The sequence below is a fragment of the Pelodiscus sinensis genome, chromosome 2, assembly GCF_052426305.1.
Source record: "Pelodiscus sinensis isolate ZL-2025 chromosome 2, ASM5242630v1, whole genome shotgun sequence".
NCBI classification, from domain to species: domain Eukaryota; kingdom Metazoa; phylum Chordata; order Testudines; family Trionychidae; genus Pelodiscus; species Pelodiscus sinensis.
The window spans coordinates 256095317-256112698 of NC_143053.1; the positions used below are offsets into that span (position 1 = coordinate 256095317).

Consider the following 17382-nt stretch of genomic DNA (forward strand, 5'->3'; position numbering starts at 1 on the left):
CTGCCCGGTGAAGGTAGCAGGATAAAGGATTAACCAGTCTCATGAGGGGTTGCACTTCTTGGCAATCTCGCCTTCTCCCCATACAACAGGGTGGGAGTGTCCAGTGCTCCAGACTCTCCAGCTGTTGAGTAGCACAGGAAGCTAAATCGATAGCTGAGAGGAAAGGGCTGTTTGAAAGCTAGTGTGAGCCCTGCGTGTGTCAAAATAGGGAACCCATAATCTGAATTGGCACACACCTGACCCTGCTCTTAGATATCTAAGATGCCTGTAGGACCCCTGTGGGTGTTGGCATCTTTTGTGAATGGAGCTCTTCCTCTGAGGTGTTACCCAATCTGTGAAATGGGATAAGTCAGTGGCTTTCCAAGGTCACAAGTCTATGGCTGACCAGGAAATTAACCATAGGTCTCCAAGTCCTAGGCTAGGGTCCTAAACAGAGTCTACACCTGGGGCTGTTCTGGCTTCAGGGTATCAGTAGTTAAACCAGTATAGGCCAGATGCATCCTTGGGATGGGCAAGAAACCTCTTTCCTCCAAGATGTTGCCTTAGAGGATAAGAAGCTCTACTCCACATGGACGGACCCTGGAGCAGTCTCCAAGGTGTGGCACAACTTGTGTGAGGGAGAAGACCACCAAAACTCCTCACCAGCATGAATTTCCCCCCTCCCCTGCCACACTCCACTCCTGACAATGTTCCACAGGTCCCCTGAGAGGGCAGAAAGGAACTGTGCCTAGTTCGCTGAGCTGGCAACCAATTCCAGGCCACAGAGCAGCTTCTCCAAGGACAGAAGCTACCACGCTCTCCGTGTCTCTCTAGGCATTGAGATTTTTCCATCCCTCCCTTCTAAAAGTCCAAGTTCGTCTCTTGGTAGAAGTTGCGACTTCCCATCTTGATGCTCTCGCTGGGTTGCCTGTGACTTGCCCCAATGCTGAAATAATCCCCGCGCCGGTCGCGCCCGTTCTGCCTTGCAAAGTGCTTCCCGTATGAGCTCAATTTGCTAATGAAAGGGAAAGCTTGTCTGGGGTGAGGATGAGGTAATTAGACGTGGGACCTCTCCCGCTGCCGCTCTTTATTGTGAAGCGTGAGCGCTGAATAGCCCACTTATTAAAAAAGCAATTTCCCTTCCATTGCCAAATCGTCTTCTGCTAGCTCAGCTATCCTTCCCCCTCCCGTCCCTCCACTGAAAAATCCACTCACGAACGTGCTGTTGCTGGTCGTGAAGTAGAAGAGGTTTAGTTATTGCAGAGCAAAGTTGCTCTCTTCTCCTCTCTTCCCCCCCCCCCCCCCCTTAATAACCCCTTATTGAAAGCCGGAATATTGGAGCACTCAATTACTTCCACTGGGCTGGAGTGAGTGATGTTTTAATTAAACTCGTCCGTGTTTCTCAGCAAAGGAGCTTTAAACATGACTTTGCAATCGCCTCCCTGGAGCATTGCTAAATGCCTGTAACCCTACAAAGGCCTGACTTTTTTTTCCCCTCAGGCATGTTTGGTCAAGCATGTCTTGCCAGGCCGAGGGGCACTACTCGAGGGAGCACAGTTATCCAGGCAGAACAGTCATCCTTACCCTCTCTCCCTGCCTCCCAATGAGCTGGAGGGAATAGGTGTCTGTGTGGGTTTTTCCCACAAAGGGAGGTGGCACATTTGAGGGACGACTCCCCTGGGGAGGATGAGGGTGGAGCACCAAGGAGGCAGAAAACCTGCAACGCACTGAGTTCCTGCTGAAAAGTCTCTCTAGGCAATAAAATCCTTAGATTACTGCTGAGTTAGTCTGGATCTGCCAAAACCAGGAGTCCGGGAGCACCTTGGAGACTGACTGACTAGGGGTGACGCTTGTGTGGGTAGAACCCTCTTCATCAGATGGAATGGGAGTTGGAGGCAGGGGTGTCTCTAAAGGAAAACGGGGTTTTAACTGACAGTCCAGTTAAGGGGTTTTGTGGCCTTGGAAGGTAATACCGTTTCTAAAGGCCCGCTCCCAAGCCAGGTGAAGGTTACAAACTTGATCCAGGTGTCTGCACTTTATTTCTTGCTCAAGTTTGCAGAGACCAGATGGGAGGGAAAATCCTGCTAGACTGTGGGGCATGTCTCCAGGGGGGCACAAACATTCAGGAGTTGGGGGGGGGGGGGGGGGGGGCTGATCTGAGCCCAGCCTCAGCCCCTGTTCTGTTTGTGTTCCCCTCCCCCACAGCAGCTGGCAGCCTGGCTCCCTGTGTTGTCATCTGGGGGGTGCCCAGATGATCCGGGGTAGGGGCTGACCATGGAAAGTTCAGGGGTGGCTGTACTCAAGAAATGGCTTTTTTTAGAGCAGGTCAGCCTCTTCCCCTCAAGGCCTACGGTCTCCATCCAAACCCCTTGGTAACTACGAGCAACGGTCAGGCTGTCTAGCCACTGTCTGGCTTTCAGCAGGGAGTGGGGAGGGGGTGTTTGGCTTTCCTTGTAACTGCCCCACAGGAGGAATTGGACCCCTGTCTGGGGGGGAGCTCTCGTGCTGAAGTGATCTGGCTCACTCGCTCCCGGAGGCGATCCACCTAATGCGTCAGGCTGGATATGGAGGGCAGTCTACCCTGTCCCTCTCTGTGGTACTGTGCCCCAGCCTCCATCACTACAGTGTCTTGCTGGAAGGTGGTTTGAGGGAGACCAGTGCTAATATCCCCATCTCACAGATGGGTAAGGCACTTCTTGGGAAACTGAGGCACAGACGGTCACATAAGACAGAGTAAGTCTTGAAGCCAGGGCCACCACAGCCCAGACCACCCCACAAACCTTCCTTTTCCTCCCTGTCTGCCAACCATGAGCTTTCGTCTCTTAAGCTGCCTGGCCTTAGACACCCTCCCTGATGCGCGCGCACACACTCCTTTCAACAAGTCAAACCCGTTCTCCATCCCTGCCTAACCAAGCTGATTGGCTCTGGCCACACAACATGCGGGGACTTCTATGCCGTTCTTTAGGGGCATAAATCGTACCTGCATTTTTTTCCATCCACCACTAATGGCCTGGCAAAACCATCCCAAAAGCAAAGGCCTGAAAACGACCTTGCCACTGGAGCACTTTCCAAAGTTAACCCATCAGGAAAAGTACTTAGCTGGTATGTTGTGCTTTTCCTCCTCAGAAGTTTTTATGAAAGTTAACCAAATCAGGAAGAAGCTTGAAGCTAAACTTTCCCCGCAAAACAGAGCCTTAAAGCTAAGTTAGTGAGACTCTCACTAAATTGAATCCAGTTGGATTTTTTTAAGGGGGGGAGGGCAGGGGGAATCCCCGCTTCAGCTGTTTCTAGAATGCCCCTCTAAAGAACTCTTTTGATCATTTGGGTTTCTTTCCTCCGCTGTGAACGTGTCTGAATCTCCATCTGACGAAAGCGTGTGAGGAGGCAGTTACCGATGGGAGTTAAGGGAACTGCAGGCTGGGCTTGAAAAATAGAAGCCGAAGAATTTTTCCATGACTTTGTGGCTAGCTCCTGGTTTTAGACCATTCCAGGAACTGGCTTAAAACCATTGCATTCAACCTGGGGGGGTTGAATGGGATTCTGTGATTGGTGTTCCAGCTCACATGGATTGTTTACCTTCCACGTGTCAAACTGATTTTTTTTTTTAAAAAAAAACAACCCACAGGTTTAGTCTGTGCTTCAGAGACCTATAACTGTTAGTGCATAAGCTTTTGTGAGATGCATATCACTTCCTCAGATTCTCAAAGGGAAGAGAGGCGGGGATACCAACACCACACTCTCATCTCTGTATCCCTGCCTCTCTTCAAGCATCTAAGGAAGTGAGTTGTATCTCAATCTTTTGTGTCCCAAGAAATTTGTTGGTTTTTAAGTTGCCACTAGACACCTTGCAGGAGTTTCTTAGATCTTCCAGCTTCTAGAAGTCTTGGGCTGTCTAGACTGGCCAGTTTTTCTAGAAAATCAGCTGCTTTTCCGGGGAAAAACTTGCCAGCTGTCCACACTGGCCACTTGAATTTCCACAAGAATACTGACTTCCTACTGTCTGAAGTCAGTGCTTCTTGCGGAAATACTGTTCTGCTCCCGTTCAGACAAAAGTCCCTCTTGCACAAAGCTTTTGCGCGAAAGGGCCAGTGTAGACAGCTCAGATTTGTTTTGCGCAAAAAAGCCCCGATCGCAAAAATGGCGACTGGGGCTTTTTTGTGGAAAATCGCATCTAGATTGGCATGGATGCTCTTCCGCAAAGAGTGCTTTTGCAGAAAAGCGTCCATGCCAATCTAGACACTCTTTTCTGCAAATGCTTTAACGGAAGACTTTTTTTGTGGAAAATCATGCCAATCTAGACACAGCCTTGCTGTATTCTAATCCACTTCCCATGCACCCTTAAAGGTGCTTGAGTGAGAGACACCCAGATAATGACCCATGCCCACACGTAGAAGAGGAAGACAGTCTTGGGACAGAGCAGGGTCTTTCCTGACTTCACACACAGCGATCACTTAGGATAGCGGTTCTCAGCCTTTTCCAGATGGGGTCCGATTTTGCCAATTCAGGAAGACTTGATGACCCAGGGCAATTCAAAAATGTGTAAATGGCTCCTTAAGAGCCACCTGGCGACCCTTTTGAAATGTAATGGTGACCCATATTTGGGTCCCGACCATAGGCTGGGAAACCCTGACTTAGACCCTGAGCATGTAAGAACTGGGCACCAACCACTTGGTACCATCCCAGAGCCCTGGCAAACCCTGGCTGGGGTCCCACTTCCAGCCATGATCATCCCTGATGCTTCAGAGGGAAGAGCTCTATGGTGGAAAGGGGGAGGGAGGGAAGGCCTGCCCCAAGTAGATCCAAAGGTGGCGTTTGAAGCTGTGGGGACAAGCGGCCTGGGGCCTAGAGGTTGGACTTCTGGCTCTGCTCTGACCCCCGTGCCAACTTGCATCACTCTCGCATCCCACAGAAATCTATCTGCTGTAAAAGGCCTGCGAAGGAGGTGCCAAGCCATAAGGCCATGTCTACACTAGGAACCGACTTTGAAACTAGAACATTCGACTTAACTCCCAATCGAACTCAATTGAACTAGCTCCATTCACGTGGACACTCGACCTCCACTTGGAGCCCCAGGAAGCCGTGGGGAGTCATTTGTCCGAATGACCCTGGGGAGTGGTTATTTCGAAATGGAGGCACCGGCACCTCCACGCTGCCACCATTTTGAAATTATGATTTTTGGAATGAGTGCTGCTTCTGACAGGAAAAGCAGGAGGACAGGTTTTGAGTGCTGTGGCCTGTTGGTTCAAAATAATGGGTTTGGTCTCATGGACGCATCGCTTGTAAATTTTACCTTGGCGGGATGGGTTCGAAATAAAGCCTTAGAGTAGATGAGGGCTTGTTCTGTGGGGGATGGGGGCAAAGCAGGTGACTTGGGTGTCCCCATGTGTGTCCACTGGACTAGCTAGTACATGCTTATTGACACAAGGAAACATTGATTGTAACACGTGTTGGCTAACGTGCTGCTGAAACCCTGTCCGTATTGCACTGTTCTCTCATTCTCTCCCTCCCTCCCACTCCAAATTACAGCAACCGGCTTGGGTCGGCCAGTTCTGCTCACTGCCACCTTAGCGACGTGTCTGTCCTAGCGGCCTTTGCACCCAAAGCGTTCTTTAGCACGCTTGGCCTAGGCCCCTAGCCTCTTGGCTGTCCCACCATAGACTGGGGCCTTCCCTGGGACACTTCCACAAGCAGCCAACTGGTAAGAGGGCAGCCGGGGGAGGAATCTTCCTTGGATTTTCACTTGTAAGATTGACGCCCCAGAGGGAGGGTTCCATGGGGCGCTCGGTATATGTCCATTACACTGGCACTGTAAAGCCCCCATTCTGGAACAGGGGAAGTCATTACATAGTGGAAACATGATGCTCAGGGCATCCCGGTGCCAGGGCTGAGCCATCCTGGCTGTAGGCAAGGTGGGGCTGGCAGGAGATCGGGCTAATGTTGCTGGGTTTGTCTGGTTTTAATATGCATGGTTCAAAGAGCCCTGTTCATTCTCCAGCAGCCACTGCACCTGTCCAACAGAACCCCACCAAGACTGTAGGACTCCTTCCTTACCTTGGGCACTAGGGGGTCACCAACGAAATGAAGAGGTAGCAGGTTTAAAACTAAAGGAATTTTTTTCATCCAGCGCGCAGTCAACCTGTGGAACTCCTTGCCAGAGGATGTTGTGAAGGCCAAGACTTGAACAAAGTTCAAACAAAGAACTAGCTAAATTCATGGAGGTTGGGTCCATCAATGGCTATTAGTCAGGAATGGTGTCCCTAGTCCCTGTCTCAGAGGCTGGGAATGGATGATGGGAGAGGAATCACTTGATTTCCTGTTGTTCCCTCCCTCTGGGGCATCTGGCCTTGCTTGTTGTCGTCAGACAGGATGCTGGGCTAGATGGGCCTTTGGTCTGACCCAGTATGCCCGTTCTTGGGCACTGTAGTGGAGGCTTGCAGCCTGCCTGCTTTGCACTTGCCTGTCCTCCAGGAGGCACTCTAGCGTGGTGCATTTCCTCCAGTGCTGATGACCCATGGGCTGAGAGGGTTCCAAAGATCTAGCGTATTGGATATTGCGAGAGTTGGACATGCTGGTTTTGGAACCCTCTAAAGAGCATGGCGGCTTGTGCTGACACGTACAGGATCCTGCGTGACAGTCGAGTCAGCCAGGTAGCACTGCTGACTGTAGCTCACAACCCAGTGGGAGACACTGGAGGACTAGGGAGCAGGTTGTAGGGAGGAGGGGCAGAACTAGCAGTCTCTGGAGCGTACTCCGGGAACGTCAAGGGGCTGCACCGCAGATGCTAGCCCGGCCTCTCGGCAGCTTTGCCCAGCACGCTGGTGTTCTGGGCATGGTGCTGGGTAGGAGAACTTTGTTTCAGTTGTCACAGTTTGACTCAGCGTGTGTAACCGCTTCTAACCGAGGTGGCCCAGCGGAGCGCTGTAAGCAGTAGCCCGTCCCTCGCTGTAACACGTCCCTTGGCTGAATGCTATTGTGCATTATTGGCTTGTGCTGGAAAAGGTCTTGGCTGTCCCGGGAATGAAGTGACTGTTGACTGGGGTTAGCTTAAGGCCTCCTTATTCAAAGGATTGTCCGTCTGGATTGGCCCAGGCCCCAGCTCCCAAGCCCGCGACCTGTTGCATGTGGTGCCTGGGATGCATGCAGTCATAGAGCCCTGCTGGTGGTGGGCAGGGGGAGGAATGGATTTGAACCAGCCCTCTGCTTGTTCCGGGAGACACCCTACTGAGCTGGGGCAGGGGTGAAGGGTCACTTCAAGAGAGCAAGCGAAGCCAGATGCTCCAAAAGGAGGGTTCAGAAGTGGTACCTCTCCAGGAGGGAACGTCTAAACTGTTCTGCTTTGCTGTTTTAAGGGATGGCTGTAGCTTGTCCATTTAAAGTAAAAACAAAGCCCCTCTCTAGTAGAAAATGAGGTGCTTGCATTATATTGCCCTCTGGGGGGGGGGGAGGCTAAAATTATAAATTACAGTCCATGGAAGTACAACCTCCCTATGATTGTCCAACTTTGATGCTTCTGTAGTTTTTTCAGCAGCCATGAAAGGGCTGCAGAGAGCAACCCCACCAGTGGAGAAGGCCAGGTGGAGGAGGACGTTAAGTCTTTTCTGAGTTGGATGGGCTCCAATCGTATGAAGTCTCTTGCATCCTCTGAGCCAGTTGGAAGGCATTAATTTACCAGCTCCTCCACTGGTGTCAATCAGACAGTAGAGCAACGGCACTCTGTTCCAGCTAAGAATGCAACCCTTATTTTTTCACTCCTTGCAGCTGGGAGCACCAACCTCCTCAGCTTCCTCCATTAAATCAAGCCACGTAGGTAGCAGCTGCCTCTTCTGCAGCACCTGCATTTGGGAGCAATCTCCCTGTACCTTGCCATCTTCCCTCTTCTGCTGATCTTCTCAAAGCATGTTTCTTCCGTGGCTTCACCCTGTTCCCACTTGGCTCTGAACTAGTGTAGGAAGTAAGAGCAGTCCATGTAGGTGTGTAAGCAGTAGCGGGAAGAACTCCCGAGAGCACTGGTGTGCATGCACCTTGGTAATGTCATCTTTCCCCTCTTATTCTTGGAAGTCACATTTGGCTTCGGATTTCTCCATCCTCTCTGACATGGGCACTGCTGAGGCCATATCTCGAGTGTCATGTCCAGTTCTGTGCCCCCTTCTCTTCTCCCTCCCCCTCCCCCCCGCCCCCCCCCCCCCCCCAGCTACAGAAAGGTTGTGGATGCATTGGGGAGAGTCCAGCAGAGGGCAGTGAAAATGCGGGGACAGGAGCATGTGACTTACAAGGAGAGGCTGAGAGATTTGGGCTTTAGTCTACTGAAGAGAAGAGTGGAGAGGGATTCAGTAGTAGCCTTAACTCCCTGAAGCTGGGTTCCAAAGAGGATGGAGAGAGGCTGTTCTCAGTGGGGACAGATGCAGAACGAGGAGCAACGGTCTCAAGTTGTAGTGGGGAGGTCTAGGCTGGATCTTATGGGGTGGGGGGAACCTCTTCCCCCTAGGAGGGTGGGTGGGGAAACACTGGGATGGGCTCCTTAGGGAGGGGGTGGAATCTCTGGATCCCTCAGATCCGATCAACCTTTCTGCAGCAAGCAAGTGGCATGGTGGAAGCCTAGTGCACGAAAGTAAAAACATCAAAAACCTAGACTCCCTGCCAAACTCTGGCCTTGCGCCACTACGGAAGCCCCTGGATATAAACAAGGGCAGAATCTGACCTGTGAGGCCCTACATGAAGGTGTCAAATCTTGTTTCAATTTTGCAGGGCTTCTAAGCCCCCTTCTGCCTCAAATTCTGAATTTAACGAAGTTGTGGGAACTTCCCCTCCCTTTTTTGGAGGGAGACGGGTTGACACATGCAATTGTGGCCTCATCAGAAAACTTTTTCCCCCTCTGGGGAGGTGGCCCACTGTGTAAGGTAATGGACAGCAGAGACCTGTGTGTGTTTGTTTTTAACCCTGTCTCTGCTAATGGCCTGCTGTGAGACTTGGACAAGTCATCTGGCCTCCTTGCCTCAGTTGCCCCATCTCTACAGCAGGGATAGTCCTGAGCATTTTTGTCACACGACTGTGTAGGCTACAGCGAGGCAGTCTAAGGCGCTGAAGGAGGCTCCAAGGTTTTGCCAAAGGAGCCTGCCTTGGAGGAAGGCAGGACAAAACCAGCAGCCGATCCCCTGTGGCTTGTGCTGAAGTCTTGGCTGCTTGCACACTGCACTGATAGGGAGAGCTGTGCGTGCCCGCCGCTTCTGGTCAAAGCGCTGCTACGGTTCAGTCGCCACCCCAGGCAAATTCTAGGTGCACAAGCACATTTCGCAAAACTAGCCTGTCCCGAGGGACCCTCTTGGTTACAACAATTGTGAGGCTCACTCATGAGCCCCTCGCTGGCTTAAACTGTAGTTACGCTCTGTTCCATCTCCACTCAAGAGTCGATAGGTCCTTGAAGGCTGCATCATGCTGAGAGCTGTAGAGCACCTTTATGCCCACCGTGATGGGCCTTTCCACCTGATCACATAGACTAATGGAGCCTGCTACTCTGCCTCTAAATCCACAAGCCGGAGGCTTTGTGGAAAAGACCAGGCCTTGGCTCTGGTCTTTACCAACTTTCTCATCCTTGCCCATTCTGTCCAGTAGGGTGTTCAATTAGCTGATTCAACTAAATGTATAAGTGGGGGAGCCACAGCAAGGTTAGGGAGCCCTGCCTTTTTAGATGTATTTAAAGGTGGCAGGCGGCCTAGCCCAGATCCTCTTGGCCAATACCAGATGCCCCAGCGGGAGGAAGTACAATGAAATCCTCACAAGATCGCTCCCCCATCACCCATTTCCAGACAAATAGGGGCTAGGGACACCATTCCTACCCATGCTGGCTAATAGCCATTGATGGACTTAACCTCCATGAATCTATCTAGCTCTTTTTGAACCCTGTTCAAGTCCTAGCCTTCACCGAATCCTCTGACAAGGAGTTCCACAGATCGACTGCACTGAGTCAAGAAGTGATCCAGTCACTTAAGGCCTGTTGCATGGAGGGGAAGCTCCAGCCAGCCAGAGTAGCCCCTGTCTGTGGTTGCCCTGGCCCCTACAGCCCTTGTCTACAGCGGGGGAGGGGGGCCCACAGGAGCCTCACCTGCTCCTTGAATTGTTTAAAAATAACGTTTAATGGGTAACCAATTACTATAAATTAGCGAATATAACCCACGTCCATGTAGAACATGCACTCTTATATTACCCGCAGTTTTTCTATCGTGTGGTTTAAAAAAAAAATTAGATTACCTGAGGATGTGTATAATCCTTAGAGACTTCTGCCGCCTTCAAAAAGGTGGTTGCGGCGGGAGATGTGGTGGCAGCAGAAGCTCTGCCGCTTGTGCCAGTGCAGCAGCCCTGGGCACTTGAGTAGCGGTGCCGAGGTGAGGAGGTAGCCACCCAGCGTAGAGAGCAGACGCAAGGTGACGGCCATCCTGCTGCCAGCAAGCCGGCCAGCCTGTAGGAGGGGAACTATGCTCCTGCCCAGGCCTGCCCCGCACAGCTGCAGCTAGGTGCCACCCACCGTCCTCGGGGTGGACGGAGAGGCAAAGAGCACCGTGCGGGTGCACTGGAAGCTTGTCAGACCCCTCCCCTGCAACAGAGCTGACCCAGTTCTAATGGGGAGGGCAGGGGTAGGCGGAGCCGCTTGTATAAGATTTGGACACGTATACCCCGTGGGGGGGTGTTGTAAAAACATGTATAACCCACAGGTTATATTCGCTAACTTATGGTAAATGGGATTTTATATCTCTACAGTACACCAGCCAGGAGAGAACCTTTGAATTGCCCTATTTCCATGGCTCGACCAGGGTAGCTTTGGAGACGGTCGGTTGGCTCTGTGGTTAAACTTTCTCCCACTTCCCTCAGTGACTTTCTCTTTGGCTGCCTTTTATCGGCAGGTCATCAAAGCTGGCGTGGAGACGACGTGTAAGTGCCACGGCGTGTCCGGCTCCTGCACCGTCCGCACGTGTTGGAGGCAGCTCTCTCCGTTCCACGAGATCGGCAAACAGCTGAAGCAGAAGTACGAGACCTCCCTCAAAGTGGGCAGCACCACCAACGAGGCCACCGGGGAGGGGGACATCTCGCCACCCAAGAAGTCCACCCCGGGCCACAGCGATCAGATTCCCCGGACTACAGATCTCGTCTACATCGACGATTCGCCCAGCTTCTGTCTGATGAGCAGGTATTCCCCTGGGACGTCGGGGAGGAAATGTTACAAGGACAAGAACTGCGAGAGCATTTGCTGCGGCCGTGGGCACAACACGCAGAGCAGGGTGGTCACCCGGCCCTGCCAGTGCCAGGTTCGCTGGTGCTGCTATGTGGAATGCAAGCAGTGTACTCAAAGAGAAGAAGTTTATACCTGCAAAGATTAACGCACGCTCTGCTGCACGGAGATCCTCTGGGACGGGAGATGGCGAGCAGAGAGCTATGCATGGAGACAAACAGGGTTTGACGGACGTTCTGGGATCGGGAAGCTATGTTGAGACATAAGCACTTTGTAGGGTACAGGTGACCCAGCTGTGTTGCTGTTTTTTTTGGGTTCTCTTTTGTAGACTGAGTTTTAACCATGAGGTCCAACCGTGTGGAAATAAGTGCCTGTCGCATTGGGGTTAGGTACCAGTAGATCCTCACCAAAGCCATCCACCACCCTACCCGCTTGATAGATCAGTCGCTTACCTTGAAATCTTTTTGGTTTGTTTCACCAGTCCTCCACAAAACTGAAAATCTAGAGAGCCAAACAAACGAATGATATAAATGGACTTCGGATCTCTTTGTGCTTTGAAACGTTGTGGTCACGGTAATATTGGTTTTCCCTAAGATAGGGTAAGAGCTAGGTATGGGTTAAGCTGAGAGCATATCAGTTGTTCCTCAAGTGGCATTTTGTCAGCTTTATAGGCTAGATCTACAGATGGGACTAGACCTACTTTTGAGGGCATCTTAACTCTGGCGCCATGTCTGTGTGCTCTGAGTGAGCATAGCTTAAATACTAGTGCCCACCTAGCTCTCCATGTTGTAGATGACAAAATGGTTGGGAAGAGCATTCAAAGATGCACCCACCTCCTTCCTCCTGACCAGACCCTGATCTTGACATGTTCTTTAGAGGCGGGTTCTTCAGCACTATCACTGTCTTAACTTAAAACCACTAGAAGACCTTTCACTGGTTGGGTTTCATTTTGGAGAGGGTTATATTTCATATTTTCACCTCCTTGTTCAGACTCGCCCTGTCGTGGCTGCTTCAAACAAACCCAAATGAGGACTTCAGTCTTATCTTGGCAGAACTTGGACACTACTTTTTGTTTCATTTTTCCCTGATAGTGGCTCATGACCGTGACAATTGTATTGCATTTCAGAAGACCAGGCTGACTCGATGCCTGTGTTGTACAGCAGCCATGTGGGACTAGAAGGGGCCCTTGGAGATTTTTATCTTAGTCATCATTCCATTTAGTCTGGAACATGGCACAAACTAGATGCAGACCCTCCGACCTTAAGCTTTTTTTAACCACTAGATTGTGAGTCCTATTTTTAAAAGTAAGTAATCTTGGGATTCCAAATGCCTAGTCCACATGGTTCCACCCAAGGGTGGTCGAAGAAACCAAGCCAAATGCAATGGCAGAGCACGCCAATGCTGTGAACTAGTTGACAACCTCCATTGATTTTTTTTTTTAAAAGGATATTTACAACATATTACTTGACGTGGCAACGTTCTTCGGTCATATATATCACTGCTGGGATCAGAAGTCGCTGGTAAATGCCGTAACGAAACTTTCTAAGGAAACACTGGAGAGTGGAGGGCGTTTTTTGTAGCAGTCTTCGATTATCTAGTAGTAGCGATTGTCCTTAGTTGATAACCCGTATCTGGCTTTCAAGGGAAGAAGGCTGGCTAATTCCTTTTTCCAAGGAAAATCAGATGGTTGCCTTGGAAGAGCACACTCTCTTTCAAGAAGGAAGATCTTCAGAGCTTCTTCTCATAGTAGCCACTAATATTTTAAGCTGTTCATGTGCATCTACTGGGAGGGGATATTTCTTACCTAATCAACAGAACTGCAGTCCAGCCTGAGCGTGGGCATACTTCTGGGTTGGGGGAGGGAAGTATCTGTTCCCTTGTTTTATGATCCTGCAACGTGAAACATTCTCTCCTTTTTTGTACACTTCTGGAGATGGGCGCACACGTGGGGTGGAGTGGGGAATAGTTTTGAGGCACCGCCTGTCATTTCTGGTGACCTTGCCTGGTGTGGCAAAGAAGACTCATTCCATGCAAGGTGGAAGGAAGATTGAGTGGCTTCTGCCAGATGCACCCATTTCAAAGTCTCTCACAAGCAGTTTACCTGGTGGGGTTTATTTTACCGAGATGGATCAGAAGCATATTAGTCAGTGTGGCGACCTAGATGCATATAATTATATATATAAATATTGAATGAACACTTATTTATTGCAAAGCGTTTCAGATGGACCTTGTGGTTTCAATGTGGTATTATGTCCATTCTCAATCTCCCTCTGATGCAAACTCATTGCAGGACTATTGGTCCTATTAGAACACTCCCCTCGCTCCACCCCAAAAAAGAGACGTAAGCCCAGATCTAAAATGCCCCTAAAATGTGGAGAATTGGAGATTGGCTGCATCCAGACCATCTCTGCTATTTAAAAAAGCAGGATGGCAGCTGGATTTTGTGCACGTCTTTGTAACTATGGGACCCAATCTGTTTCCTCTCTTTTTGGTCATCTATGTAACCATCTGCATTGACCTCTGGAGCAACACCACACTTATATCCATGCCAGAGGACTGCGAGGTCCCATGTGTAGAGGGGTGGTCCTGACTCCGCATTTAGGAGGCTGTGGCTCATTCATCGAATAAGCTTACGCATGATGTATACACTCATGCAATGTGTTTGACACTGGGGGCGGGGGGGGGGAGGGAGAGTGGGTGGAGAAATAAGGCGAACTAAAATCACCTAGAGGCAAAGAGTGAATGAACTACTGAGTGAGAGAGCTCTTCTGTGTATTATAATTCACGCACTGAGGCCTGGATGCTTTCTGTAAGTATTTAAAAACAAATTGTATTTATGTTAATTTGGATATATTACTTTCCTGTTGTATATTGTAAATAGTAAGGTTTATTCTCCTGTGGTTAAGCAAAACTATAAACTACAATAGTAGCGAGGCACATGCATTAAATGTATAGGCAGTGTATGAAATATACTAACACGCTGAAACTGGGCGAATTTGTCGTCTTGACCTAAGGAGGTATAACATGCCTTTTTGGTTGTGTGGTGTTTGTTTGTTTGTTTTTTTGTTTTGTTTTTTAATGCCAGGGTTTTCCAATATTTGCCTTAATTTTGGAAAAGGTATGGGGGAAAACATGACATTTCTCCCTTATGGGAAGGTCTTGTAGAGCTTAATATGGGTGCAAACAGTAGTGTCTCCACAGGATTTAGTAGCTCCTAACCCTTGTCTATAGGGTTTTTTAATGATCTTATGGAATGTAACAGACTTGTATCCCTGCTCTATAGGGTAGCTTAAAGAAAAACCCTATAGGACATGTCTGAGGCTCTAGGCAATAGGTTCTCTAGAGGTTACTCTTAACGTTGACTTCATCCCTATTAAGTTCTACTTTTCCATACTGGCTGGTTCTGCCATTGGCATAAGCAATGTAACTCCATTGCAATGTTCATTCTACAAGCCTGGTAGGAGGGTGGAATTGGACACTCTGTCATGGTGCCATTTTACAAGGAAAGAAAAGCTCAAAGTATTTGCCCTAAAATATTCTTGCAGAGAACTGAGGGGGACGGCTGGCAAGGTGGGACCTTTCTGCTTTCCCCCTCCCTGCGTTTTTTAAGGGCTGGCTCACCTTATCCAGCGAGACTTGGAAGGTAATGGAGAGGGTGCAACCATTATTTATAACTGTATTTTAATTTTTTTATAATAAGTTAGCAGATGGAAAAATATTTTTTGAGCAATGCATTTTGCTATGTCAGAAATATACATATTTTTGTAAACCAGGCAAACGAGAAAAGTTTGCTTATTTTATTTTTTTCTATGGAAAATAAATCCCACAAATAATTGTTGCACCCATCTATTTTAACCAGCTTCTAAGCTCTGCAAAGCAACTTCATCGCTAGATGGGGAGCCGTGCAAAACAAATCCTACATATTACAGTACTGTGCAGCTTTCTTCTGACTTCAGAGGCCTTCAGGTGGCGAAGGCAGTCATATTTACCTCCAGGCAAAGACAGTGTTAATCTGTTCCGTCTCTCAAACTACAACTAGAAATCCTGAGCAGAGGTGGAAGGAAGAGGCTGTTAACAGTAATGATGCCCGCCTCTAAAATTGATCGATCGAGCTCAGATCTGTGTCCTAGTGGACTATAATAAATTGTGGGCTCATACCACTTTCCCTGAAACAGGAGGCTTTTGCCAGGGATTTTTTTTTTCAATCGGAGCAGGAAAAGTAGCGATTCTGAAAGCAATGGAGGTGGGAGAGAACTGGCTGATTTCCATTCAGTAGTTGCTTTGTGAAAATAGGCTGGTATTCAGCCTACCTGAGGACCCTTTGCAACACTCCTTTGAAGGCAAAGGTTAGAGTTGGGGACCCGTAAAGTTATGAATTACCATAATTGGATCTGTGGAAAGGCAAATGACTGGGATGAGAAGGGCTTAACATCTGTCCTGTCCTCACAGCCTGCCATCTCTGCTCGTTCCACAAAGGAAGTGCTGGGAAGGGCAGAGGCCTGCCAACTTCTTCCTTCGCTGGCCCCATGTTTGCCATGGGTATTAGCCCTTTGCCAAGTGTATGTTTGAGGGGAAACTTCTCAAGGGCATTGCTTGGAAGGGGGCACCTAGAGGGCATTCGGCCATTTGCAAACACTCCTGGGAACATTTCGCTAGCATTAGCAGTAGACCTCCCAGGAGAGCCAAGGCCTTTCAGTAGCCTACCATGCAGTGCTATTGCTAGCTTCTCTCCCAACCTGTTCCTCTCCAACAGCTACGTAGCTAAGGCAAAAATCCCATTTGGCATTAGGTGTCACTTGGGAGGTGCTGAGGACCTTCCTCTCCTATTGACATCAAAGTGAGGTGGATACTCAACCCTGTGCAGGATGGAGCCTGCAGACCTCTGTCCATGAGGACTTCCCATGTAGGTTACCAGATGGGTCATCCTCTCTGGGCAGATGGTCACTGAACTGGTCGCTGGATGTTGAGTGCAAAGGGGGGAGGGTTAGAACTGGAGCAGCCCCCCGTCCTCCATGAGGGAAGAGGTCAAATACAGAATACCGGGACTTTGAGTCACTTCTCACCTTAGCCCTAAAGGTCAAAGCAGGCAGAAGGCATCTGTGTGTGGAAGTTGTACTGCTCCAAAGCGTCTAAGGAAGAATAGGCTAGAAATGCAAACAGCACCTTAACTTGGGTGCCACTTTAGGTGAGCTCTTACTTAAAAGGGATCATTCTTTCTTTCTCTAGGTTTCTATGCGGAAAACCCGAAGTCAATGCAATACATGGAAATATAGTTCCCTAGGATCCCCTCCCCTGTTTGTGTTCAGCTGCACCCAGGTCAAGGCTTCCTGAGACCCAAGCTTTGCAAAGTCACTTTCTTCCCATGAGATGCTTTTCCCATTGCACATGCTGCGTTGTAGGGTGAGGCTGGGCTGGCCTTCCTCCATAACCAGAGCATAGAAGCACTTGGTCTCTGAAGAGCTTGTGAAATGCACTTCAGACCGCTGAATTGTGGTCCTTAACAGTTGGGTTGCATGCTGAATCTACCCTAGCTTTGCCCACTCACTTGGTAAATCAACCCAAGCTAGACTTCTCTACACATGACCTCCCTCTCTCCCCGCCACGTTCTTCCCGTTTCGCTCCAGAACCCTGAGGTCTGACTGATGTCTAGGATTTGTTTTGTGCACTTGAGAATGGCATTTCCTTCTGCATGGGAGGCGGGGGATTGAACACGAACGTATGAAGGATTAGTATTTTCTTTGGTTTTTTTTTAATGTCTTATGGGAGCTTAAGTTATTTTTTTCTCTACCTCATATGTACAGCTTGTAGGTATAAATCTGATTCTGAGTGACTGAGAATGTATTTAAGTTATTTAACATCTTTGTATAACAAAAGCCAGAACAAATGAAACAATAAATGTATTTTAAATTATACACGCCGCCTGTTTGACTTTCTTTGCCTGGGGTGGCCCCGCGTGGTTACAAATTGTATCCATAAAAAGGTGGATGCAAGGAGCCACAGATTTGCAGGGCTCTGCTGATATCAAAAAGGCACGTGGCGTCAGCCAATTCTTTGTGGCCGATTCTGTCCCGTTTCCCCATCCGTTTCAGGCTGGTCTAGCCCTGCAACAGGAAGCCCTCTGAGGGGAGCCATTGAAGTAGTCTCAGGAAACGTAGCAAGGTGATGTTTGACATAAGTTGGAA

General features: G+C 49.3%; 1 protein-coding gene across 1 annotated transcript in view; it reads left to right on the top strand.

Annotated features, from left to right (window-relative positions):
• Positions 1–17112, top strand: part of WNT9A (Wnt family member 9A) — a 67319-nt gene extending 50207 nt beyond the window's left edge. Inside the window, exon 4 of the mRNA XM_075922962.2 lies at positions 10875–17112. Coding sequence (XP_075779077.1) covers positions 10875–11348 — 474 coding nt within the window. The 3' untranslated portion in view covers positions 11349–17112. The remainder of the gene's footprint in view (positions 1–10874) is intronic.
• Positions 17113–17382: the final 270 nt, after the last annotated feature.